This window comes from Tachysurus vachellii, chromosome 5 (assembly GCF_030014155.1).
Source record: "Tachysurus vachellii isolate PV-2020 chromosome 5, HZAU_Pvac_v1, whole genome shotgun sequence".
Classification (NCBI taxonomy): domain Eukaryota; kingdom Metazoa; phylum Chordata; class Actinopteri; order Siluriformes; family Bagridae; genus Tachysurus; species Tachysurus vachellii.
This window is the reverse complement of record NC_083464.1, coordinates 12,398,443-12,426,195: the sequence shown is the minus strand read 5'-3', so window position 1 is coordinate 12,426,195 and position 27,753 is coordinate 12,398,443. Positions and strand designations below refer to the sequence as shown.

The following is a 27,753-nucleotide window of genomic DNA, read 5'->3' as shown; positions in this document are numbered from 1 at the left end:
AACCTGTAAAGGCTTTTAATGAAGGACCCTTCATAATTAATAATGCATATTGTTTATTTGGTTGCGGTGTTGCTACTCAAAATTCATTGCTTTTCGAACGCTATTTGAAAGTAGGTTGGTTGAGTCATTTTCAGAAGTTTCAAGCATGATTTCATTTTTTAGTGTTTTCATAAACGTATACAGTATGACTATAGACAGTTCTCAGCTTGTTCATTATTTCTTGGTAAGAAAACCAAACTGTGTCAGTGACTTGATATCTTATTACTTGACATCTTAATACTTATTATTTTGCATATATTTGTTCAACTATCAAAATTACTATAATATACAACATAAAATTTTTTATTTGATAATTAATAACTAGATGAAAAATAGATGTTTTACAAGTGTTCAGATCTCTGATGTTCTTTAATATGAAATTTGACAAATTTGAAAAAATGCACTACAAAAATTAAAGGCATGCGTTGCAAAGATCGGACAGGGACACGAATTGAGGCATTGTATCTCCATTTGTACATCGCACGTGGATATTTTAAACATTTATTTGTAGTATATGACTGTTTTGAGAAAATGGACAATTGAACATCTTTTCAGCCGCTTATATAGCCTATAACGTTATTATTGTAATATTTATTTTGCCCTAGCGCATCTACAGAAAACCTCTTGTATCCTAATAACCATGGCGAAGTGTTGTAATGAGTTTTCAAAGTGAGCAAATATTTGTAAAATATCAGTCTTTTTTGAATTTTAAGACAACATAATGACATCATTTATATGAGTTTGGCTATCCCACAAGATGATTCAACATTTATTGCTATGATACAAAATTGTTTACAGTCAATGAGGCAAAATGAGTAACTTAGTATAAAGGTTTTATTTACAGCAAAATAAAATGCTTCTATCATTTCATGGATGTGGAATGTAAATGTTTTTACTTCAGTTAGGGCAAAAAAGAAGCAGGAGCTTTAATGAGTGCAATGTACAGTAATTTTGATATTACATAGTAAAAATATTGTCATACTACTGTGCCATCATTTAGTATATAACCAGAGAAAAGAGGGAATCATTTGAAAATGTCCACACAGCGGGTTTCACATTCATACTGAGTGTCAAATCTGTTAAGATTCCCATTGCATCCTCCATAAATGAAGCGAATACACTTGTTCTTCTCTTGATCATAGAACCATTTGGTTACATATTTTTTGCAGGGCCCTACATCTTTTTTCAGGTAACACACATCTGGAAGGGGAAAGATAGAGAGAAAAGGGGATGTTAGCAGGAAAACTTTAAAATTACATTTTTAACAACAATACTGCAGTGTTTATGAATACAGATGACAAAAAATCTTGGAACATTGAATTCAGTACTAAAGCTGTTTTTGCCATAACAAGAAGCATGAGCATACACTAACTGCACTATTATAGTACTAACTTTGGACATATTCTCCATACACAGTGCTTCTGTCCATATGCAGTAAGCACTGAGCAATAAGCAAAAAAGTACAGAAACATGCATGGAACACAGGTAACCCATGATTTTTTTTTAAGAATTGCTCAGTTATACAATGAAAATGAGCCTACATTACCATTTGAATCTCTATGTCCTGGAGGCAACAAGTCCCAAGTTTCGTATTCAGTCTCCATCTGAGTATGTTCAACATATTCTTCATGAGCTGAATATTCTTCTTTCTCCTCCTCTAATTCATGCTCTTTGTATATTAATGTTGTCGAAGGAATCCTGAAAAAGAAATACCACCTTTAATCAAGTTCTGATTGCTCCTGATTTGCAAAACATAAGTTAATTATGAATGACAAATGACATGACAAACTTTGATATTGGCTTTGGCAAAAGGTCGGTGCTTTTTGGAGGTGACTGGACATAAGGGTATGTGTGACTTTTTTGATTCAGAAAGCTAGTGGACCGCTAGGGTGCCAATACATTTGGAGCCGAGCAGTTATGAGCATGTGACGTCATCTGAATACCTGTGACACAATTACCCTTATTGTCCTGAGTGTTTTAATATGTCACATGTCAATGTTGTGGAAATGTTTTGTTTTTGCTTATTTTGGGGGCGGGGCTGCACGTGACATCATGTAACGTGAGGAGAATACACGTAAAACAGTTCCCCTCATTGGGCTGAGTGTTCTGAAATGTCACATGTCCATGTTGTGCTAATGTTTTATTTTCACGTGACATCATGTGATGTCACGTGACGTGAGTAGAATACCCGTGACGCAATTCTCCATATTGTGCTGTGTTTTGATATATGACGTGTCCATGTTGTGCTAATTTTTGATTTTGCTTATTTTGGGGGCGGGGCTGCATGTGACATCATGTGGTGTCGAGTGCCGTGACCAGAATACCTGGTGGTTTACCAATATTTTTGGAGAAAAGTGGCTACTCGAAAAATTATACCCCTCTAAAGTTTATAATGGGAATCTATGGGAAAAAGGGCCACTTTTAGGCTTCCGTACTGGGAATGCCAGAATTCCGATCGATTAGAAAAGTAATAAACTTCAGACCAGGGTCTACGACCAAATTTGGTGCATGTGGCTCAAAACTCTAGGAGGAGTAGCAATTAATAAAGTTGGCTAAGAAAAATAACTCCACTAGTATAACAATGTTGGTTTTTACAAAGCCAACATAATAATGGGGACAACCATATCCATGGATAAAACTCAATATGGCTGACTTTAAAAAATGTCACTGACTTTTGAAATTATGTGCATATGGTAAGTATATAATATTTTTCTCAATGTTTTTTAGAGTACCCCAGGGTACTAAGGTCAATATTGCCTGTATTGCCATGGCTACATCTTTTATATTGCCTGTAGTAATACATTTCATAGCTGGCAAACTGTGTTTTTTTTTTGTTGCTTATATTCAAGATTAAGTAAAAAAAAAGTGAAGAAACGACTGTATATAGCTTAATGAGTATAATGTAAGCTTAATATTAACTGTTTTCACTGTTGAGAAACTTTCTGACCTCTACCACTAGACACTCATTCCATAAATGGTAAACAATCTTCAGTGATTATACTGTTTGTTTAGATGTTGGATAACATTTTTTTTTTCTTTCATTATGCTGAAATTATGTGGAGTGCCTATTGAACAAATCTCTCTGAATGAGCACATTAACATAAACATATTTATCTTACTGTCAAAATTATTTATATACAAGCTGTTTTAGTTTCTGATGAATGAATTAAAAGCTTCTAATCCAAGAATTCAGCTGTGCTGTGGAATATTTTTTTGTAATCAGCACACAATGTCCGATAAAAAGGTAAATTATTCTATTACAATTTATCTGTGATGTCATAACCATTAACCAAAAACATCATTACAAGTACAAATCAATGTTTGTACCATATACTGTACTTTAGCTTTATTACTTATTATACTGTACAGAAATCAGCCTCTGACTCTGAATGTCCTTGTACTGTATGTGCATTATCTTCCACAGTCTATTAATAATAAATAGTGCTGAATATATGCAATATCTGCAACTAACTATGCCATTTTATGACTGCTCACGTTGTTTACAGCTCTGTCTTTTACATATATATGGGCAGTAGTGTACACCTGTAGCATTTTATGTTATTTGGTTATAGAAGCTTGTTTATAGAAGCACTCTTTATGCACATGACAATAAACGTATCACAAACCTCATACAGTTTGGAATTCCACCACCCACAACGTAATTAAAAAAAATTAATTTGGACATAATCTATTATTAATAAGAATCTTAAATGTGAATGCATAATTAAACAATGCTACATGTTTTGTAGCATTGCATTGTTTACTTTGCTTATCTTGAGAGGTCTCTAAAACTTGACTGGAGTCCACTTGTGGCTAATTTAATTAATATATAAACAATATACTTTGTATTATTTGGTCCACAATTCACGTATGAACAAATACCAAGCCCAAAGAACTAATGCTTAAACATAGATCTGGGCAGTGGGCCCATCAGGATTCCTCCTACAGTTGACCTGCCATACTCAGTAAATGGGCTAGAAGGGGATCAGATACAGTATCCTCCACAAAGAACACCTTGGAAGTATAATCATCTAAGATATACTCCAGCAAGCAGGACATTATGGCAGAGTATTTAGACAGAAGCCCTCAGTCATTTGATAAGCATGAGGAGATAAATTCTCTGGTCTGATTAGGAAAACACAGAATCTTTATGCATTATGTTTGGTAAATGTTAGGCACTGCTCATCAATGACAAATCAAATAAATTTTGTTGAACCATGGTGAAGGCAGCATCAGTGAGGGTGTTCTTCTACATCAGGGGTGGGGAGACTGGTCATAATTAAGGGAAGGATGAATGCAGCCAAATACTGATTGCACACAACCTCAGAATAGAAGCACCTTCCAGTAAGACAATGACCCAAAACACAGCCAAGACAAGGTACATTGTATCTGAATGTGCTTGATCACACACTCAAATGGCACAGGACCACTGTGGAGAGATCTGAAGATGCCAGTTAATAGGATTAAGAGAAACAGCCCAAATCCAGGCTGAAGGCTGAACTGAAGGCAAAATGTCCATGACAAAGCAGGGACTTTAAACAGCTGCAGTAAATCTTCAAGATACACAAAAAATGTATACTGTAAAAGGCTTTTTTTAAATATTACCCATCACTGAGTGTCATCTTTGCAGCCTCAGGGATAAGACCTTGCTGTTGCTCACATTGTTTTTTAAGCAATGGAGCAGGATAGGTGTTCATGTCTCCTGTATACATAAAATCAGAACAAACCCAACTCAACCATACATCCATACAATATTTGGGAGAATGAAACAAAAGAGTATAGGAGATCACTGGTTTTAGTTAGAGCTGTTAAAATTAATATGTAAAAATCCAGTCAATCTTGTAAAGCCCATAAATGACGACAAGTTAAACTAATCATTCAATTGTGACAAAAATTGTACTGTATAAAATGAAGATCGACTTGTCTCAACAATACTGATTTGCAGGCTTTATCCTGATTGATCTCTTTGTGCTCACAGCTGTATTTGCATTAAATTTATGGAGTATTGTGGCTGTCACTATATGCAAATCAGCTATGCCTTTCACATTCTTGGCAATTTATTGGTTATTGGCAATCATCGGCATAAACATGCAAGAAAATGCAAGAAACATGCAAGAAAATGCAAATCTAGTGGAAATGTTGAGTTTGGATTATGCATACATTTACACCAGCGGTGTCCAATCTTATCCATCCGGTGTGGGTGCAGGTTTTCATTCCAACCAAGCAGAAGCCACACCAGAGTCTAATAAAAGCCAAGAACAACTGAATAAACAGGTGGAATCAGGTGTGGCTTCTGCTGGGTTGGAATGAAAACCTGCACCCACACCAGATGGATAAAATTTGACACCACTGGTGTAAATGTATAATTACACTTATATTATACTAACTGCAGTGTAATTAGAGATTATCTTCTATCACTGGAAATATTTATGTGAAGTACTGTTATTTTGCTGAAAATGTACAATATGTGTGCATTTATCTTTTGATTTGTGATTAGAAACAAACGATACTTCTTTTTCATGAAATCTCAAAGTGATTAATCAAAGTGATTAGTTTTAATTCCAAATATATTTTTGTAAAACACATTTCTCTTACGTTTCAGAATGTGTAGGAAAGTCCTTATAAAGCGTCGAGTGTATTCCTGTTCTCCTTGCTTTACATGGCCCAAGTGAACTATGTGCTGCTCTGTGGGAATGCTGGCAAGCTCCTCCACCTGTGTGCTGTTAAAGTGATTCCCGACTGTAAGAGTGAAAAGCACCACACCCTGACACTTTGCTTTCATGGAGATAAAGTCCAGTTTTTCTCTATCCAAATATTCTGCCTCTCCTCCAACTATAAGCAGCAACATCTTGTTTTTTCGAGGCCTGGAAACAGTAAGGAGGCCCTGCATGATTACGTGTTCTATGGCATGACCCAACCTGGAGTATCCACCAGTCTGCTGTAGATTTTCAAAGATGCTCTGCTTCATCAGGTTGCGGTCATGGAACTGCTGAAAATTAAATATTTGCTTGACTGAAGCCTGGGCCTCACTGTATGATGAGCTCTGCTGGTAAAGCGCCACCCGTGCCTGTCTGTCAGCTTTGCTGGGCTGATCACTCACTACAAACTGGTCCAACACGGCGCCCAACACTTGCTTCACTCCCTCATACTGATCTGCCTGGATGCTCCGAGAACCATCCACCAACAACGCCACGTCCATGTTTACCTGCTCTGGAGTGGGCATCTCACTGGTGCTGGGACAATCTGTAGCTGGATTGCAAGGATCTGAGAAAACATCAGATAAAACAAATCATTGTTATTAATCCTCTCTATATGAAAACTAAGTGTCAGCCTGGTTTTTAACTTTTTTCTTAGATCATAATACAGTAAATGCATTATTCAGATCAACATCAACAAAATTTAACAAAAAAAAAAATTATTTAACCAAAGCAGATGATGCATCGCTGGATCTTCTCAAGTGCTGTACTCTGGTTCTGTGATCTCTCCAGCACATTAATAAAGCTTCCTGTCTCATCGGCCTTATTGCAACACACAACAGAGAGAAAGATTAAAAAAAAAGTCAAAAAGGTGCATCACAGCAGTCAATCTGATCATACAGGCTTCATCTGCTTCAGATATTTTACAATACCTGAAAAGCACGCTGAACATTAGGAGTTTCCCTGAAACCAATAACACCAAGGTTTATATCCAGAGCCTTGTATTCCAAAACAGCCGTAATTATAGATGTCACATCCTGGGATTGTCCACCAGAAAGGAAGATCGCCACCTTCCTGATCAGAACCCCCTGGCGAACACGTTTAAAGACATTTCTACCCACAAAGCGCATGGCTGCACCAATATTGCGTCTGTTGGATGTACGTTCCAGAGGGATGTTCTTCACAGCTTCCACCAAGTCGTTCTTATGGCGATAGTCAGAAAAACGAATGAGGTATTTGGTGTTTGAATTGTAAGAGACCACAGCCACTCGTGTCCCTGTGGGACAGTTGCTTTCAGAGATATCAATGCTATCCAACAGAGAAAGAAGAGTTGAGCGCATTCTCCCAAATAATGCAGGAGTCATGTCCTCAGACATGTCCAAACCAATCACCAGTTCAGTGGGGTAGACAGGGCAAGTTGCTTTATCTAGAGGTGCAGACATGCCAAAAAGAAAAAAGATGTGTTCATGTTCACTGATGTTCTTTTAAACATTGACTTATTAATGGTGTGTTGCATTTAAAAGAAAGTAAGAGCCCTACCTTTACAGCAGACTGTGGGAATAAAACATGATGAAGTTAAAATGAGTATAAACTTAGAATTAAATGTAATCTAATTATGCAAATTAATTCATTTAAAAATGCAAATAATCTTCAGGGATAAAGTGAATTCAAGATTAGAATTATGAAACTTTACCACAGTTGTCTCGTACGTAGCTGATCAATTGACAAGTCTAAAAAAAAACAGTGCAATAGTTATAGCAGAAAGAAACTGATCTGTGATCCCTGAAAAAAAAGGCTTGAACTTACAGTCATTGCTCTGGTTCCTGGTGGTCCTTTAGAGCCCTTTTAGTAAAAATATAAAAAATATTGATCAAATTAATAATATTTCAAATATCACAAATAATGATAATAAAGCTTTCAAACCCTGTGTCCAGCTGGTCCAAGGTCACCAGGATTACCCGGTTCTCCTGGCCTGCCTGCATTTCCCTGTAATGAATCAAGCCAAATTTGAGAAACCAGTCAGACAGAGGTATTATTATTATTTATGAATCCTTAATGACAACTATCCTTACCCCTCTTCCTCTTCTGCCTTTAGGACCATTACCTCCATTTTTCCCAGGATCTCCCGGATCACCCTGAACATAAAACTGATAGTGTCATTGAACTATTTCAGAGCAGGATTCTATAATTTTTACTATTAGGTATAGTTATTTAGTGCCCTGCTTATTTAAAATTAATGTCTACTAATTTGAGTTGGACATGCTTTTACAATGGGAACTTTAGGAGGTGGGGGGCACGGTGGCTTTGTGGTTAACACGTTCGCCTCACACCTCCAGGGTTGGGGGTTCAATTTCCGCCTCCGCCTTGTGTGTGTGGAGTTTGCATGGTCTCCCCGTGCCTCGGGGGTTTCCTCCGGGTACTCCGGTTTCCTCCCCCAGTCCAAAGACATGCATGGTAGGTTGATTGGCATCTTTGGAAAATTGTCCATAGTGTGTGATTGCATGAGTGAATGAGAATGTGTGTGTGCCCTGCGATGGGTTGGCACTCCATCCAGGGTGTATCCTGCCTTGATGCCCAATGACGCCTGAGATAGGCACAGGCTCCCCGTGACCCGAAGTAGTTCGGATAAGCAATAGAAAATGAATGAATGAATGAATGAACTTTAGGAGGCTTTGATACAACTGGATATGCATTTTTTACAGTTTATTTTAATGAAATTACTTGACATAAAATAGCATCCAAATTTAAGCACAACCTATATAGTGAAGATAAAAAACAAACCGGCAATGTTTAACATACTCCTACATTACATGGTAATGCATGCCACAATATGTGCAAAATACAAGGTAAAATAAATAATGATATTCTCTCGTGATATTTTTTTGTTATTTAATAAAGTATATAAAGATGTAACCTACAATATTACTGTATACTAGAAGCATAATAATAAATAATAAGTGCTTACAGAGCCCTAAGACACTACAACTCCCTGCTATTAGGGGATAAACTCTTCAGAATTCTAGTGCAACCTCAACGTTTGCGATGGTCATCCACTTGTTCATTTTTTATGAAGTCTTAGCAAACTTTATGATTCTCAGGCTGCTGATCTGTTGCTGCAGACTTTGAATCTGCTGGTTTTAACACTGCTATAAGGAATATGTTAAATAGGCTATGTTTGTGTTAGCCAGCTAAACAGGTTTAAATTCTGTGAAAGCTGCAAGATAGAATTAATAAAATGTTTGCAAAATGGCTTTTATAAGAATCCATACTTTGTAAATTAAAATTGCTTTAAGATTGATCATTTAAAGCAAGAAAATGAAGACGTATGCTGGGTTTCTGTGTTTTTCTGTGGCAGAGTAAAGAATAATGTGCAAAATGCGTGTATTTAGTACCCTAATATGATGTCTTCATAAATATCTAATGTGTGTGTCTTTGGGATTAGCCTTGAGAATTTTCAACCTATTAGAATCTCATAACAAAGGTTTCAGTCTCAATGCAAATCCAAATATTGGTCCTCATTGGATATGAATCCAAATATGAATGAATGTATTCTGTTTGTACTTATTTTGTACTGTACAAGGGTTTCCATAATAAATTTGGAAATAAATACTGTAATATAATGTGGATAAATAAAAATGTAAAAATGTATGCATAACAAGAATTGATGTTGGATGGTGAAAAGGTGGACATACCAAATAAAAGTGATTTAATTTAGATTTTTCTTCTGCATGCTTTACTGAATAGAAGCTGTATGAATGTACTGTATATCCTCATTGTACATTTCTAAAAAAGGCTTCAGAAACTATAACAAATTCAGTCAAAACTCTATAAATGTATATTTTGAAAATAACTTACCTGTAGACCAGGATATCCTGGAAAACCAGGATCTCCCTGTTAGCAGGAAGAAATTACAGTATTTTGTTAAAAAAATCATTCTGTTTCAGGTTTTACTGATAAGCAGTAAAGCAGTACTGGGTATATGATAGAAATATAACCTTCTTTCCTTTAAGTCCTGGTACCCCATATCCATCTGGACCATCACTTCCCTGTGGTGGAGGTAAAATGAGAACAGTAAAACATAGTCATGATATGTCTTAAAATATATTTTGTTATTTTATCAGCCTCTGGCAAATAATCAGATAATTTGCACTTACTGGAAGTCCTCTGGGCCCCATTGGCCCAGCTGCTCCTTTATTTCCAGGTTCCCCTGGCTGACCCTGCACAAGAACATTCACATGTTCACTTTCTCTTACGTTCTCTCTCTCTCTCTCGCTCTCTCTCTCTCTCTCTTTCTCTCTCTCTCTCTGTCTGTCTCTGTCTCTTACACACACACACACACACACACACACACACGTGTGTGTATGTACATGATTGCATGGTTATGTGTTTAGTGTAAAAGTACCTTTTGTCCCCTCTGCCCTGTACTTCCTTTAGATCCAACATTTCCTTGAGTGCCAGGAGATCCCTAATAAAAAGCGCTAAACATTATTAAAACATCTTTAATAGGTTTATATTTAACTTTAATTTGGAAGCATACCTGAGATCCTGGAAAACCAGGCATTCCACCAGGACCTAAATTACCATCAGGACCCACTGGACCCTAGACAGAATAAGAAAGATAATCAGTCAGTAAAAAATTAAAATATTAAAGTAAAAATAAAATACAATTAATAAACCCACAGGTTTAAAAATTAGATGGCAAATGTATTCAAGCCCAACATTATTTATCTTATCCCATCTACACTCCATACAATTAAGATATTTCAAATGCATCTACAACTAATTTACTCCACTGAACATTTAAAAGGTGACTTGCTGCCTGATATCATCAGTCACTGCTTTCCATCAACAGAAGCAATCATTGTGGTCAACTGATAAAATGTAACATCTCTGCCAGATAAACTTTAGCTGAGTAATATTGCTGTGCAAGGTTGGCTCACTTTCTTTTCAATTTAATTTCTCAGAACTTAAACCAAAATTAATCTGGAAATAGCCATACCTGAAGGGCCAAATTAACCTCATAAAGATTAATCTATCAGGCTTTCTGAACAAACTTCTTTTGCACATGACACTTCAGTACAGAAGCATAAAGTGATTTTTTTTTCATTTCCTGCTTCTGTTTAAGGCTCTTGTTCATGTTTTATTGCTTCACTATTTGAATGTATCCAAAACAAGCAAACAAGAACATTGTAGTAGTCTTAAATTAAGGACCTGTGGCCCTGAAGCTCCAGGGGGTCCTCTTATTCCTGGCTCTCCTGGAGGTCCTGGAGTACCCTTAAGGGTGGGGAAAAATATCCAGTTGAACAGCAATATTTCACTTGTTGTTATAAAACTGTTGTAATATTTAGAAATCATCCATACTCTATTGTTTGGATTCATTTTGTTATCAGTGCTAAGTAAGACATACTATTAGACCCGCAGTGCCTCTTCTTCCATTTTGACCCTGTGACAGATAAAAAGAATGTGCTCATTTGAAACTGATTACAACTCATGTATTGAAACCCATGTGTTTTGTACAGTTAAAGGAGACCCACAGGTCTGCCAGTATCTCCAGGCCTGCCTGAAGTTCCATCTAGTCCTGGCTGTCCCTGTGATTTAAGCAGAAATAGGAAGAGATTTATTATGTAGTAACCTGCATTATGATGCTCAATGCACTGGAAGCAAATCTTGAATTTGATAAAGATTCATCATCAGAAATGTTTTCTATTGTAACCCTCAAGAAATAAAATTCTTTAGCGGAACACTGACATACCGGTGGGCCTGGGTATCCATTCTCACCCTTAGGTCCACGCAAACTGTTGTCAATGCCTGACTCACCCTTCATAGAAGAGCAGAAGATGACAGAAAATTATTTGAATTAAAATATATTACATGTAATGCTTACATGCTTAAAAGTTCTTCTGGTTGTGAATAAATTAATACAACATTCACTTAGTATCCATTTTTTAAACAATGAATTTATATTCATATTTTTTGTCTGAAGTATTGAGATTGAAATATAAGAACACATGACATTCAGTATATTGTAGGGAATATTTATATGCTTCTATACATACATACATACATACATACATACATACATACATACATACATACATACATACATACATACATACAGTCAGGACTCAGCCCAGACATTTGGCCATGTGCCTTTGTTTACGTTCCTCGTCACGTGTCTGCCCCGCCTTCGTCTGGCCCTCCCTATCTCCACACCTGTTCCTAATCGTGTCTCATTGTCTTTTGTATTTAACTGTGTCGCGTTGCCTTGTGCAGTGCGGAATCTACTGTTGTCTGGTCCCGTCTCTAGTCCGTGTCATGTTTCGTGTTTTTCTGTTATTAAACCCTGTTTATTTGTCTATCCTGCATCTGGGTCCGTTTTATCCCGTGTTCGTGACACATACATACATACATACATACATACACACACACACACACACACACACACACACACACACACACACACACACACACACACACAAACAAACTCACCGGATCTCCTTGCAGTCCTTTTTGTCCTGGGTCACCTGGAATTCCTTGGATACCCTTGTTGCCCTTTAGCAAAAAATTGTATACTTTGCTAGTCTAAACATATTAGCAAACTATAGTAAATGTAACTATAGTAAACTACATTCAAACATTAACATATTAAAGACACAGATATTGGATAAGAACTGTATAGAGTACATTTGAATTCTAATATATCCCACAGTCTAAAATACAGAGCAAAAAACTGTTACTTGGTGGCCTGGATCGCCCCGCTCTCCTGGGTATCCTGCTAATCCAGTCTCACCCTAAAGAAAGTACCCAAAAAATCTAATCACTGTATGCACAATTAATCATATAAATATACTAGCCAGCTGTTCCATGTTTAAGAAGAATGAGACATTACTAAAACCAACCAACATATCTATCTATCAATCAATCTATAAAAATTGTTAGTGTTACCTTACCTGTTCACCATCAATTCCACCCACACCATTTTCTCCATCTATACCCTATGAAATATAGCAGAAAATATGTGGTAAGAATTCTTCCTTATCAGGCACATACAACTGACTACCAACTATAGCTGTAGTACTCATAAATATATTACACATGCAAATATATATATTCTTTGCATGTGTATTTCCTGGATTTTTTTAAATAATTCTTGTGCAGCTGAATTCAATATTTACCTTTATATCAAATTACTCATAGAGAATGGTTTTAAAGCCAGTAATGTCAAGTCTCTTAGTATATCAGCAAGAAAATACAAGCATACCTCATTATCATTGTGATAGTGATTGTTGTAGTCTATATGTGAGGCTTCACTTCATTAAATCCATTTGTATTGTTACACTGTTACTTTTAAATTTTCACATAAACAGACATTTGTACGGTGACAGTAGCACTTGTACGGTTTCGTGTGTAAACCTTTGTATGGTTTAATGTAAAACCACTGGGGCATAGAAGCCTTTATTATTGTCACATTTACATTACAGCACAGTGGAATTCTTTTCTTTTCTTTTCTTTTCTTTTCTTTTCTTTTCTTTTCTTTTCTTTTCTTTTCTTTTCTTTTCTTTTCTTCACATCTCCCAACTGAGGAGGTTGGGATCAGAGTTTGAGCACAGGAGCATCCATAATATAGCATTTCTGGAGCAGGGAGGGTCAAGGGCCTTGCTCATTTGCCCAACAGTGACATCTTGGCAGTGCTTAAGCTTGAACCCCGACCTTCCAATCAACAACCCAGCCTCAACCACTTGAAAAAATGTCTCAATTTGTCTTATTATTATATCTGTTAGATCATTGCACCATTCATATGTGGCCTAATTCAATACTTACTGCATCACCTGTGTAGCCTCTGCTACCCTGTGGAGAATTTTAAGATGAGAATTTCTTAGTTAAATGCAAATTATGAGCTTGTTTTATTATGTATTATGTAGTATGTTCTGATGTGAACCACTGCTACCTTTTGACCTCTTTTCCCATGGCAGCCTGAATGTCCTTGAGTTCCATTCAGACCTTGTGGCCCTCTCTCCCCCTGAAACACCACAATTTTAGTGTGAAAAATCATTACATAGGATTCCTGCTTTGGAGCATATACTGTACCAAGTCATATGAAAAAGTTTGAACCATTAAGATGATATAAATAAGATTGATTACTAATAGAGTCATACAATTCCTCCTTCTTCTCCAGGAAATCCAGGATGTCCACGCCATCCAGGGGGGCCCTTTTAAGAGGAAACAGACAGGCAATTTCATGACAGGTACTAGGAATTTTACACTTTGACTATTCTGTATTGTAGTATCAGTACATGTCTCTTATATGACATGATATGATACCTTAGTCCCTGGAAGTCCTGGAGGTCCTTGTACCCCTTCATGACCAGAACATGTACACATCACATTACAGCACTCTCGCGAGGCCACAGTCTCCTAGAAAGAAGACAGGAATAGAAGACAAATTAATTCTTTTTACAAAAAGGTCAGGACTCTGTTTATATATTCTATTTATATAATTAATTTTCTTTGTCTATGTTGGTTTATGTATCCTGTTTGTTTTGCTGTGTCGTATTTCCATTTCTCGTAATTGTTCCCTGTCTATGTTTTTCGTGTTTGTTAATAAATCGTTTTTTTGCAATCCCTGCATTTGGGTCGGGTTTTTATACAGTATGTGCTCTGGCCACTGCCGTTCTCTGACAATTGTCAGGTCTATATTCATAGCAAATCAAAAGATTGTACACTTGCATGAAACTATTCATTTATACAAGGTATAGAAGGTCCATGAGGAAGTTCACATACATCAGAGTTGAATCGAGTTACTTAATTGTTATAATAAGTAATTGATAATTGATAAGATAATTGATTTTTATCATAAATTATGGTGGAATTTTAAAATTCTTCAATTCATTTGTATGCATTGTCGGGCACAATGTTACTTATACATTTACTCCAAATTAAGAATTTAATACACAAGAGTACTGGGTGATTTTACATTTTGCGCTTCGATTTTCATCTGATATTGTTACTCAGATGAATAGTATTTAACTTGAGCCAGATCCTGTTCCGGAAAATGTCAGATTCTCGTTTCTTGTGTTCGGGTATTTATTTTAACAGATCCGGCATGAACATGTGCCTGGTGACCTGACAGCTTGTGTGTGTGTGAATGAGTGAGTGCGTGAAACACAGAGAACAAGGCTGAGTGGGTTTATGTTTAGCTATTGGCCCGCAACATATATTTTTGACCGATCAGCTTTCTTAAGTTTACAATCACTCTCATTAGTTGGTGATTACTGTTTCGTGCGCAGTGAGCAGTGGGAAGAAAGAATGGTATATTGGTCTAACTAAATGACAATTATATTATATATCAAGAACTGTGGGCCGTTCTTGAACATTAGACAGGGTAAGTGATTTAATTTATTTACTTTTCACTTGGCATTTAGCATTTGAAAGATATATATTCACTCACAATCTGCTTCTGCAAAGCACTGCCCACATTTTTCATGTTGACCATAAGAGGCTCATGGTAGCCAAATCCTCGTCCAAACGCCACCTTCTGTAGATCCATGAGGTTTTGGTCTCTCATTAGAGCTATTGGAATCAGTGCATGAACTCCTGTCACACAAATACAAAGGGCAAAAACACAGTTGTGGCTCAGTAATTGACACTATTGACCTTAACACAATGGGGTGACATATGCATTACATAAGAATATATAACATATATAGTCATATAAGAGAGAAAAAAAAAAGTAATGTAATTTTTTTTAGAACAGGCAATCCTTGCAGTCTCCACTGAAACTATTGGAAAAGCAAGGCCAATTCATTGTTTGTGTTAATGTATAGGAGTCTTGAAGTCTTGAAGTAAATATCACTTAATATTTGGTTGCATTTCCCTTGATTGCCATTTTCTTTTGTGCTCTCCCATACCATAATGATAAAAATATCAGTGAGCCGGAACTGAAACAGCCATGCAAGCCCGAGCCATAAATCTACCTCCACCAAGTTTCACAGATCAGCTTGTATGTTTTGGATTATGAGCAGATCCTTTCTCCACACTTTGGCATGTTTGTGGCTTATCTCTGTATTTTTAAAATTTCAATCTGGCCAATTTTTGAATAGTGGATTGTGATACCTTAACCACTACCCTGGAGGGTTTTTTTTCCTTACAGCGGTCACATTTTTTTCTGGCATCAGCTGTTGTTGTTTTCCTTGGTTTTGGTGTCAGTGGTTTCTTTCTGTTTCAGGACATATCAAATTGTTGCCTAGGGTTTGTGCAATGTAAAACAAGCTTACCTATTCAACCACGAGAATGATTTTAATGCTTTCTTCTTTTGTCAAATGCACTCTTAAAGCTACCTACAAAACATACAATCTAAGTATGAACAATTTTGGAAGACATTTGGCTAAAACATATTAATTTTCCCTGTTTATGGAGACCTTTGGGATACCCTGCATATTGTATAAAACTTCTAAACCAAAACATTTCCTAATGCCGTTCCCTTACCACTTTTCTTGAGGTTCTTGGACGCAAATATGAGGTCATCAACAGGTGCATCCAGGCCATCGGTGAAAATGATCACTACCTGAACATGTCATTGAGTGCAGTTTAAGAATTTGGTTTTGAATGTAGCTCAAAATGAAAATATTAATGTTACCATTTATACACTTTAAAAGAACAATTTGTCTGTATTTCTCACCAAATATCTCTTAGCATGAAACACATAGTACTCATTTTACATGAACTAATTAAAATAATGCTGTTTACCTTTACACCAGCTCCAGAACCAGCAAACTTTTCCTCAAAAGTGTCAAGGAGTTTGGTGTTAAAGACCAGTTCTTGAGTCATTTGAGCAATTACCTTCGCCACTATTTCTTCATTGTAATGCTCAAAATTAGGGTCATACAATATCCTGCCATTGCTAGCAACCAAACGGTAACCAATGTTGGTTGGCAAAGATCGTATCTGGGGTACACAGCACAAGTTGTTCACAGTGGAGATGTATCTTATAATCTCAGGTAAGTAGGCCTGCAGCTTATATTGGCTATTAAAGAGTGACTGTGAGCTTGAACTACTATGTGAGATATCAAATCCAATACCAATATCGACAGTGCACCCTGTAAGAAGAAGTAATTACATTATTAGAAGGCTGTACAGTATTAGAAGGCTGTGCCTTAAATGCAGCTAGATGTTAAATGCTGATTTAAAAATACCAGTACTTATATATTCAGTCTTATTGAGAAATGTTTGCCTTCTATACTTACCTGCTTCATCGTGTGTGCAAATTTTATTGATCACCAGCTGTGTTGTTCTGTTTAATTTGAGGTGGTCAAAATTGTCTACAGTATAAACCCTTTCAGGTGACCCAGCAATGTAGTTGAGCTCTGGGACTGAGACTTTGCCTATTCCAATCACAAACATCTGAATGCCCTTGGCCCTCAATTTATCGGCTGCATCATCAATCCTGTCCTGTGATTCTCCATCAGTGATCAAGAGTAGGTTCTGTGAAATTCCATCTTGAATGCGGCTCCCTTTACTAGTGTCGAAAAACTCTTGCACTTTTTTAAGAGCAGCTCCAATGTGTGTATGTGTTTTAATTTGCGTGATGTCCTGAATAGCCTTCTTCATCTCAAGCTCGTTAGAATATTTATCCAAGTAAAATTCCTTTCTGTACTCTGTACTGAACTGTGCTACACCAATTCTAAAGAGATCTTGCTTGATGCGTAGATTGTCGATGAGGCTAAGCATAAAATTGATCATGGTCTTCCATGACAGATCATCAATACTTAGAGACCCATCAATCAATATAACCAAGTCAGCTGATGCTTTCTCACACTCTGAAAAACAGTGAAGTCAGACTGAAATTAGTTATGTAATGCATTACTATAATAAAATACTTTGTAGGACAGAACACTCAGCGGACATAAAAAGTCTGCTCATATGGGGATAAGCTGACATGATTTTGCCACATTGTTTGGGGAGATTTAGGCTTTTTTTTAATAAGAAAATCTATCATGAAAATTGATTGCTTACTATCACATGAAGTGATCTGTACTTGTTAGACATTCCTGCAGCATTGTTAATGTTATTACTGTTCTATTGGTAGCCTTCATATTCATTTTTTTTAATATCCATTGTACATATTGTAATCTCTATGACAGAAAATGGTGGTCTGGTGGTCTTAATACCAGGAGAAATTATTCAGACTTGATCAGAAGTTAATGTTAGATGCTATTATTAAATTAGGTGTCTGGTCCAATTTTAGTTAACAGTACACAATTACAATAGAACATTTAAACACAATTCGTTTTGAACTCTAAATTTTCTTTGCTAATATCCCAATGGTATGCAATTACCTGGTTTTGTGTTGTTGCAGATCACACTGGAAATGTTTTGTTGAAGGGCCTTTAACGCTTCAAAGTCATCAACCTTGAAGACCTTGTTTTTGTCTTTGGTTATGATTTCTAGCTCAGTTGTTTTTGCTTGAGCCACTCCAATACCATAAACACTAATACCATAGTTTTTAAGTTCATTAGAAGCTTTGGGTAAATCATGTGGGTCTGTGGCCTCACCATCTGTGATGACGAACATCATTTGTGGGACACCTTTTGCACCTCTCCCACCACTGGCTTCACTAAAGTAGGTCAGTGAGTAAAGGAGTGCTTTGGCCGTGTACGTGTTCCCACGACTGTGCTTTAGATTATTTATAGCGTCCCGTACTTCCCGTTTACTGTAGTACTGATTAAGGGAAAATTTGGCCTCTGCTCCATCAGAGTAGAGAATAGTACAAAAACGGACACTGTCTCTTCCAACCTGTGTGGAGTTCACCACTGAGTTCATAAAGTACTTCATACTCATAAAGCTATCATCGCTAATGCTTGTGGAATCATCCACTAAGAAGACGACATCTGCTACTTGTGATTTCTGGCAATCTAAGAAGAAAAGAACGATACAAAATAAGGACAATTGTTAAGCAGAGCATTTTAAATAAGTTTGCCATATTAATGGAAGACTGTATAGATACACTATATGGCCAAAAGTATGTGGACATTTAAAGACACTTAAACATCCCTTTCCAAAACCATTGCCATTCATTTTAAATTGCTCTCCCTTTGCTGCTATAACAGCCTTTTTTTCTTCTAGACTTCTGCTTTCCACTAGACTTTGAAAAGAGGCTATAAGGATTTATGCCCATTAGCCTTAGTACAATTAGTTCATCCATGTCTTCAATGATACTACTAAGTGCACAGGGGAATTTTCTGAGCTAGGTCCCTTAGATCCTTAGATAGAAAGAGAATGTTTATAATACAGCATACAAAGACAGTTGTGTGTTTCTAACTTTGTGTCAAGCCCACACATGACTGTAAGAGTAAAGTGCCCACATAGTTTTGGCCATATGTGTATTTCTCCAAATATACCATATCTCTAACATTTGGCTTATTATATCTAACTACTACTAACATCTATCTAATGTATCTTCTCTATATACAGTATACCTACATATGAATAACAAAGTTTAAAACAAAAAAATCATAGTTTACATGCAATATTTATTTGAAAATTTAGATCAATAAAAAAGAATTTAATAATAAAATCTTTTATCCTCACCTCACTGAAAATGCTATGAGTTTGGAAAAACAACACAGGCTGTTGTCTGCAGGTTATTGCATTTTGAGCCTGAAGGACACTAAACATAAAATATCACATGCTCTATTTTCTAATAAATATTCTTTTATTTTTATCAAGTATTTTATTGGAGGGGAATAAAAATTGGGTTTTGTTTGTCTATGGCTATATAATTATTGTATATATTGCCTAAATAAACACAGCCTCTAGTTTAGCTTGACTAATATGTTCTCCCCATATGCAAAAGGACATATCTCCACACTCTCAGAAGAAGTTTCCATCTAGAATCCTATTTCAGTTTCTCCCTCTATCAATAGGTTCTATGTAGAATCAGGGCACTTTTATTAAGCTAGAATTGATAATCATTTAAAGAATGCTCAAAAGTGGTCCATCACTATAACTGACTAATTAACAAACCAAAACAAATTAAATTAATGTTGTGGAATAATGTTTATTGGGAATTGTATATCATATTGTTGTTCACTTTTATTGAAACATGATGTATGTTAAATTATTTTCATATGACTCACCATCAACAGAAGTGCAGATCTTAAGCAAGAGATCTTTATCTAATAAGTCCAATGCATCAAAATCTCTTTCCAGATAAACATTTTCCTGTGTTCCGCTGATCTCTCGCAGTTGTATGCTGTTAGCATTAAGTAATCCTATAGAGTATATTGTAACACCCTTTTCTCTGAGGGCTTGTGCAGGCTGAGCAACGGCATTCTGAGATTCACCACCCGTGATCACAATGAGGATCTGTAGAATGCTGGGTCGACCACCTTTTGCTGGACTAAAGTAATCTGATAAAATACCGAGTGCACTCCCGGTCATAGTGCCACCGCCCAGCTGTTGCATGTCAGTAATGGCCTGTTGCACCGATAGTTTGTCAGAAAATGCATTAAGGGCAAATTCAGCCCGTGGGCTTGAGCCGAACTGCACTACGCCAAAGTGTACACCATCCTTTCCAATTGTAGAATTGGAAACTATTGTATTCATAAATTTCTTCATCTTGGAGAAATGTTCTTTAGTAATCCTCCTCGAACCATCAACCAAAAAAATGACATCTGCCTGCTGCATGTTCTTGCAGGCTATGTGTGTGTGTGTGTGTGAGAGAGAGAGAGAGAGAGAGAGAGAGAGGAAGCGAGTGAGTAGTAAATACATACATACATACATACATACATACATACATACATACATACATACATACATGAAAACAGTGGTGTGAAAAAGTGTTGGCCCTGTCCTGATTTTTTTTTTTTTGCATGTTTGACAAACTTTAATGTTTCAGATCATAAAAATGTTTTGACTAATATTTAAATTTGTTAGATGATCTGAAACATTAAAGTGTGACAAACGTGCAAAAAAACAAAAAATCAGGAAGGAGGGAAACACTTTTTCACTGTACATATACATATACACACACATATACATATACACACACGCACACACACACACACACACACACATATATATATATATATATATGAAGGTTCAATTAAAGATTGAACATTGGACAGCCTTACCCTGTTCTGAACAGATATCCTTAACAATTGTTTCCTTGAGAGGATTTAGTGCATCATAGTTGGTGACGAAGTACACCCTCTTTTGGTCATCTGCCATTTCAAAGAGCTCTTCCTTGTTGGCATCTTTCACTCCAATGGCGTATATGGTCACGCCCTGTTCTCTCAGCTGTACTGCTGGCTCTTTCACACTATCATCAGACTTTCCATCAGTAATGACTATGAGAATCTCTTGAACCTTATTGTCACGAGTCTTTTTAGCCTCCTTGAAGAGTGGGCTCATGAAAGACAAAGCCTTCCCTGTATTTGTGTTTCCAAATTCCTGATTTATGTTGGTCACAGCTCTTATGAGGGAGTCTCTGTTATTATGATCATTTAGACTAAATTCTAACTTGTGGTGATCTGAATATTTCACCACCCCCACACGGACCTGTTTTGGTCCAATAGTAAACCTCAGCAGAAATTTAACAATGAACTTCTTCATTTCCTCAAAGTATGGTGGATAAATACTTCCGGATTGGTCAATGAGGAAATAAATGTCTGCTTCTTCTGTCTGGGTGCATCCTAAAATTGCAATAAATTTAAACTGATGTAAAGAACTGACTGGCAAGGTATTATAAAAATGACACACAGTAGATAATAAGCTTAACTTTTATACTAAACAACTGTTATATTTAGCAGCAATAAAGGTTCAGAGTCTTACCTTGCTTTACACTGTATGTACTGGACTTGTCACCTGAACGCACAATATTGTTGCACAGAATTTTCCTCAGAATTCTTTCCATTGTATTAAGCTTAGCAAAGTTCTCTACACTAAACACAAACCTATCAGGAGGATAAGATGCTATCTCTTCCAAGCGTTCCACATTATCTTTCGTGACTCCCAAGGCATAGACCTGGACTCCACTGTGCCTTAGCTGAAAAGCTTGAAATGTGACATTATCCAGTAAGTCTCCTTCTGTTATGACCACAGCAATCTGCTGCACTCCTAAGGCACGTCGGCTGCCCGTGTCTTTGGTGAAGAGTTTCTCTCTTGCAAACTTTAGAGCCTTGCTAGTAATGGATTGCCCACCCCTAAATTGTAAAAGGTTAATGTATTGCAGGATCTCCTCTTTGTTTTCAAAAGTGTTTAGGTAGAATTCAGCTTTGGGTGTATCACTGTACAGAACCATTCCTACTCGCACACTGTCAGAGCCAATCTCCAAGCCATTAATCATCCGGTGGAGAAAGTTACGGACCAGCCTGAAGTTTGGAAGCGTGATATTATCTGATACATCCACAATAAACACTATATCAGCTGCCGGAACTGACTTGCAGTCTGTGATACAAACAGAGACAAATATATATATTTACATTTATTTTTTTTAAGATGCTCAAATCCATAGAAGTGAATTAAAAAAGTACATAATATGATATATAATGATTTTAATATGAATTTAAATATCATTTATAGCCAGAAAGTTACTGAACTTTCAACAATTCCCACGGATATTAAAAGGACAAATAATCAGAATTATCTTTTTTGAGGCATTCTTTTATATTGCTTTGTAAAACCAGGTTGTGGAATGTTTAATACTGGACCAATTTGGAGTTCACACTTTCTGCATTTATTTTTATTCACATTGTGTCCAATTCATGTTCCACACTAGATATTTTAATGTGCTCTCTAGTATATATGTGTTCAGGGATTTTTTTTCTGCTTTCTTGTAACATATTTACCCGTGTTCAATTATACATTCAGTATGCTGTTTAGATTGATCAGTGGGGCCATGTGGTTCTCACCATGTAGAAATGAAAACACCAAAAATATTTGCAGATGAAAGGATTATGGAAGCATTTTCTGCCACATAGGAGAAGTTATGTAACTTTATCTCTCAGCTGTGACTAAACCTCAACCCAGTAGTCTGTAAACAAGCAACATATTCCTGTGTTCCGCTGATCTCTCGCAGTTGTATGCTGTTAGCATTAAGTAATCCTATAGAGTATATTGTAACACCCTTTTCTCTGAGGGCTGACATATTTCCAGCTGACATATTTCCTTTAGGAGGAAGTAGCCATTTCAGCCAATTTCATGAATAGCTTTGCATTTCTGCAGTGTTTTGGTTTGACATAGGGAATAGCTTTATAAGAGGAAATGTTGCTAAAGTATGATAGTTTTAATGCAATTAATCTCAAAGTATTTTTTCATTTGTGGTGGAAAAAACTCATTTGAAATCTTCGGATGTAATAAATCTTCAGATGATGCTCTTAGGCCTCTCTATACATCAAGACTGATTGATATTTTCTTCATTTCTGTGTCCTTGTTTATGTGATGCTTGCATATTTGTTGAGTAGAATGCTGACATTTAACATGGTGGGTTTGGCTAGGTTAAACTAAGACTGGTGTTAAATCTAAAGAATATGAAGAAATCTGTGAAAAAAATCTACATCTTCCTGATTTTTACATTTTAAATGACACGTGATATATATACTAAATATCATTTATGTAAATAGTTCACATTATTCTCATATTTTTTAATTATGAAAAAAATTGATGAACTGACCTCCAGTTACTTCAATTTGTTCTTTAGTTTCAATGATGATCTTCACATCTTGTGCTATTTCAGCAGCATTTTTTGGTGCAGCATAGATGGTATATCCTGGCAACACAGGCTTTTGTGGATCGATTAACTCTCTCCTGAAGTCAACATTGATAAGAGACACTTCATAATCCTTTAATGTATGGACTGCTGTAAGAATATTGTCATCAGTTTCTCCTTTGCTTATCACTAGCAGGTACTGCTTATAGCCCTGAGCAATTCGACTGCCTGCTTCAGTGTCGAAGAGGTGAGTGTGCACATAATCTATTGCCTTTCCAAGTTTGGGCTGTCCAGTTCCTCTGAGACGGAATTTGCGGATGAGTGCAAGTGCTTCATTTTTACTTTTGTAAGCATCAAAACGAAATTCCACTGAAACATCTTCACCAAACTGAGCCAAAGCCATGCGATTAGATGAACTTCCCACGTTGAGTAGATTGGCTAGGCGGTTGAGAAACTGCATCACCTTTTGTGTCTGCTCAACTGAGCTGTCCACCAACACAAACACATCTGCAAACGATGGTGCTAAAGCTAAAATTGGGATATTATTACAGTTAAATAACTGGTTGAAATAGTGGTAGACTGCAAAAATTTTTAAAAATATTATAAAAATGAATAATGATTGGGAAGGTATATTTAAAAAATGGGAATAATATTACCTTCTTGCTGAGCCTCCACTGAAATACATAATTTATCTACTGTGCTGGTGGCTGCTTTCAGCAGCCCCTCGTATTCATCGAAACTCTGTACAAAATGCTGATATGGTTTATTAGCAATGGACTGCAGGCCTAGTATGCTGGCTTCACCAACCCCAATGCTGAAGATTAACACCCCCTTTCTCCGTAGCTCCATAGCTGGAGTTTTTGTCTCATCAGCTGAGTCACCATCTGTGATCACCACAGCAATCTGAGGCACATTCTCTTTGATGCGACTGCCACCTGCTTCAGTGAAGTAATTATTTAGAATAAAGCGCAGAGCTTTTCCGGTTTCAGTGCCTCCTTTTAGGTAGGTGAGTTTGTCTACCTTCTCCAGCAGGTTGTTCTTATCAGCATATTTCCCCAACAGGAACTCTTGGTGAGGTTCATTACTAAACTGTGCCAGTCCTACTCTGACTTTATTGGGATTAATATCAAGATCCACTATGAATGTGTGAAGGAACTTCTTCACCCTCAGGAAGTCTGCATCACCAATGCTACCAGAGCTATCCACAAGGAACACAATGTCTGCCAAACTAGCTTTGCATCCTATAAAATAAAAACACAGGAATATAAAACACATGATGAATTTAATGTTATAACTTTATTGCCTTAGCAGTTATATAGTCTCATGACAGTTCAGAACTGGAAATACCTGGTTAAACATTTGCCTTCACTTCTAATGATCTGACAATAATAAATTACTACTTTTTGGAAGTTTGGGAGGTTGTATCTCAGGATTGTATGCTAAGGAGGTTCTTATATCCCTAGCCTATCTCTCGGTCTGTATTAATAACTGAATTGTTATATAATGTAATTGGTCAATTTCTACAAAGATCAATATACTAGTAATATTCTACTACATCTCTGTTTCTATATTATCATCTATTGTTAGTGTTAGGAAAGATTAGACAAAAGATCCATCATTCTATAATTTTTTAGCACCCCCTTACATCACTCATACTCTCATCAAGTTTAACCCAAGTTATATACCTGTGTTTTGCGCACTGCTCACAAGAAAAAAACTTGCTAAAATGAAGACAGGCAGCAGTCCTTTTACTTTTTCCATGGCTTCAGTGATCTAAAAGATAAATACTGAACAATTAAAAAGAATTAATCACAGCCTCTGCAGCAAACTATTAAAAATAACTTATCTGCAATGAGGTGTTACTGACATCATAGGTTGTCCAAACTTTGCATCACAATTTTTTCTATTTTTTATCTTCATCAAACATGAACTATACAGTATGAACAATTGCATAAAAACTGTTATTTACAAAGGGTTGCTGCAGATGTGCTTACTTCACATGAACACATACAGTACACATACAGTATAAATAAACACAACTATGACAATTTGCCATCGCTAATGTTTCTGCACATCTCACCACTTCTGACAGACATCTGGTAATGGATGGTAATTCCTCAGCTAAAACTAAATCCCAGCAAACTGCTGAGCTGCTTTACATCCCTTGAGACGCACTCACATGTCAAGATCAGGTGATCATCCTGGACCATCAGTTCTAATTAACTAATATTTCTTACCTCGTATTGCTAACTTTCCAGATCAATTAAGTTTCTGCCTTACAACATGGCTTACCATCTCTCAAAGTACATGGAAGACATGCATCAAGATTTTCCTGGCACCAAAGTAGAGGAATAAACTTCCCGTAATTAGTTTGATTAGCTGAGTAAGTGCAGGTCTTGAACTGAAGAATAAAGACAGAAATCTTATAAAAGTACTTGAATTAGCACTTTGTTTATCTATTTTTACTCCCTTGAATTGTGTGTTTTCTATTCATGTTGTTCTAACCTCCTTTGACAATGTTTTAGGTAAACCATGTCAGGTAATATATTATTTGTACCTGACTGAATGAACAAGCAAAAGGGTCATTTTTAATAGGGCAAATAGCACTTCTGTAGGTCACTAATGACTAAGGATGATGAGATTGTCTGCTAAACCCTGTAAATGTAAACACCTTGCTATGCCAAGGCCAATCAGAGAAAACAGTACAAGTATCATGACCTGGTAGAACAATGCTGCTGCAGGTGTCAGAAAACCTGACACACAAAAAGGACGAGAACTCCATGAAGCTAAACACAATGCGGGGGAAATAAATAGACATGATAATAAGTCAATCACAAACACGTGAGGTGCCGGATCGCCCCCTAATGTTCCTGCAGAGAATCCAAGCAAAGTCCCGACAGCAGGAAAATTTGCAGTCTACTTCCTCAGAGGATTCTGGTAATTATATAATGAAATAAATAGGAACAAAGACATTAGGAATGCAACAGAAGCAGTAAACAAAACCTCCTAGTTGGCTGTGGATAAGGAGGAGCAATTCATATTTTTAGTAGGACATAAACCAGGCCTTAATTAGCTCTAGCTGAGCCATCTGAGAAAGGGTGTGGTGTATAAAGACTAGACACACTCAAATAATCTTGTGATGACATTAAGCTTCAGTTACTCAAAGTCCTGATATGCAGGCATGTCTCCTATATAGTTGATATCTCTTATGCTTCTCAGTTTTGGTTTAACTCCGGATTCTATATGGTGCTGCCGAACTGTACCGAGCACAACACACACGCACATCAACTGTATGGACTGCACAGACCTACACCATATACACACTCTTCCAATATATATCCATCAAACATGTATCCATTTACATCTGTTTTGCACACTGTTTTTGCTCTTTGCACATGCTGTCTCACATTTCAGTCGATTGCTGTTATGCACAATCCTTTACAATATCTCATGTAACTGCTGCTATAATTCTGTGTACATTCCAGTATTACTACACACTAAATATTGATTGAACATAAAGTATTTACACTGGCGCTGTTTCTGTCCTTTGTGTGTTGTCTTTTGTGTATTGTCTTGTATTGTATCTTGCACTGTCTTTTGTCCTTGTCTTTTTTGTCTTTTGTCTTGCACTGTTTGCACCAGGTTGCACAGATGCACTTTATGTGGCTAGGACTACTTACTAAGCTCTTTCCTTAGCTCTGTCTTTGTTTTATGTAGCACCCTGGTCCTGGAGAAACGTCACATTTCACTGTGTACTGCAACAGCTATATATGGTTGAAATGACAATAAAAGCTTCCTGACTTGACTTGAGTTTTTAGTTGCTTTCTTAATCAAATATGTAAATACTGGTGTTTGGTGAGTGGTTGGCTAAGAGAAAAAAAGGCAATGCAGGACTACAAATTGTTCATTTCTTTTCACAGCTGATAGCATTTGCCTGAATAGCTTTATGTCATTAACATGTTTACAAAAAAGGTGCAACAACCATTTCAAAATGGACAATCACCTTTTGTAATAATAACAAAATGTATTAAAAACAAACATATATAAAACCAACTCTTAATTTTCAGTTCAGAAATGGAGTAACATTGCTTTCTTTAAAAGGAAAGACATAATATCATGGTACTTTCACTTTGATTAGAAGTGCTGAATTTAAGTAAAAAATTACTAATATGAATCACAGTCTTTTTTACTTAGTCAGAGCTAAGAGTGGTTCTCAGATGGCTTAATTGAGATTTTTAACCTTGAACCCAGCCATATATATTTTATCATATTATGACAGGTAGTTGTTCTTCTTCGCCTAACAATAGCTGA

General features: G+C 36.5%; 1 protein-coding gene across 1 annotated transcript; it reads right to left on the bottom strand.

Moving 5' to 3' along the window:
* Nucleotides 1-855: 855 nt before the first annotated feature.
* On the bottom strand, nt 856-25,213 carry LOC132845641 (collagen alpha-6(VI) chain-like). The gene is made up of 38 exons (XM_060869801.1): nt 25,128-25,213; nt 24,099-24,683; nt 23,407-23,970; nt 21,567-22,181; nt 20,867-21,427; nt 19,871-20,431; nt 18,071-18,646; nt 16,979-17,551; nt 16,482-16,831; nt 16,221-16,299; nt 15,184-15,329; nt 14,058-14,150; nt 13,892-13,945; nt 13,684-13,755; nt 13,557-13,583; nt 12,686-12,730; nt 12,473-12,526; nt 12,225-12,287; nt 11,488-11,553; nt 11,270-11,323; nt 11,143-11,178; nt 10,947-11,009; nt 10,273-10,335; nt 10,138-10,200; nt 9,890-9,952; nt 9,731-9,781; nt 9,591-9,626; nt 7,808-7,870; nt 7,659-7,721; nt 7,542-7,577; nt 7,429-7,465; nt 7,275-7,286; nt 6,668-7,161; nt 6,464-6,557; nt 5,635-6,303; nt 4,645-4,741; nt 1,586-1,737; nt 856-1,239 (listed from the first exon to the last, which is right to left on the bottom strand). The coding sequence occupies exons 1-38, from the start codon at nt 25,201-25,203 to the stop codon at nt 1,064-1,066; spliced, it is 7,482 nt and encodes a 2,493-aa protein (XP_060725784.1). The 5' UTR covers nt 25,204-25,213; the 3' UTR covers nt 856-1,063.
* Between the last annotated feature and the right edge of the window lie 2,540 nt (nt 25,214-27,753).

Excerpts from the sequence above, each read along its gene's own strand:
- LOC132845641 (XM_060869801.1), bottom strand. The coding sequence starts at position 25,203 with ATGGAAAAAGTAAAAGGACTGCTGCCTGTCTTCATTTTAGCAAGTTTT. Across the intron at positions 24,684-25,127 it reads GAGCAGTGCGCAAAACACAG|GATGCAAAGCTAGTTTGGCA; the intron begins GTATATAACTTG and ends TTTATTTTATAG. Across the intron at positions 13,756-13,891 it reads CTGGAGAAGAAGGAGGAATT|GGGGAGAGAGGGCCACAAGG; the intron begins GTATGACTCTAT and ends GTGGTGTTTCAG.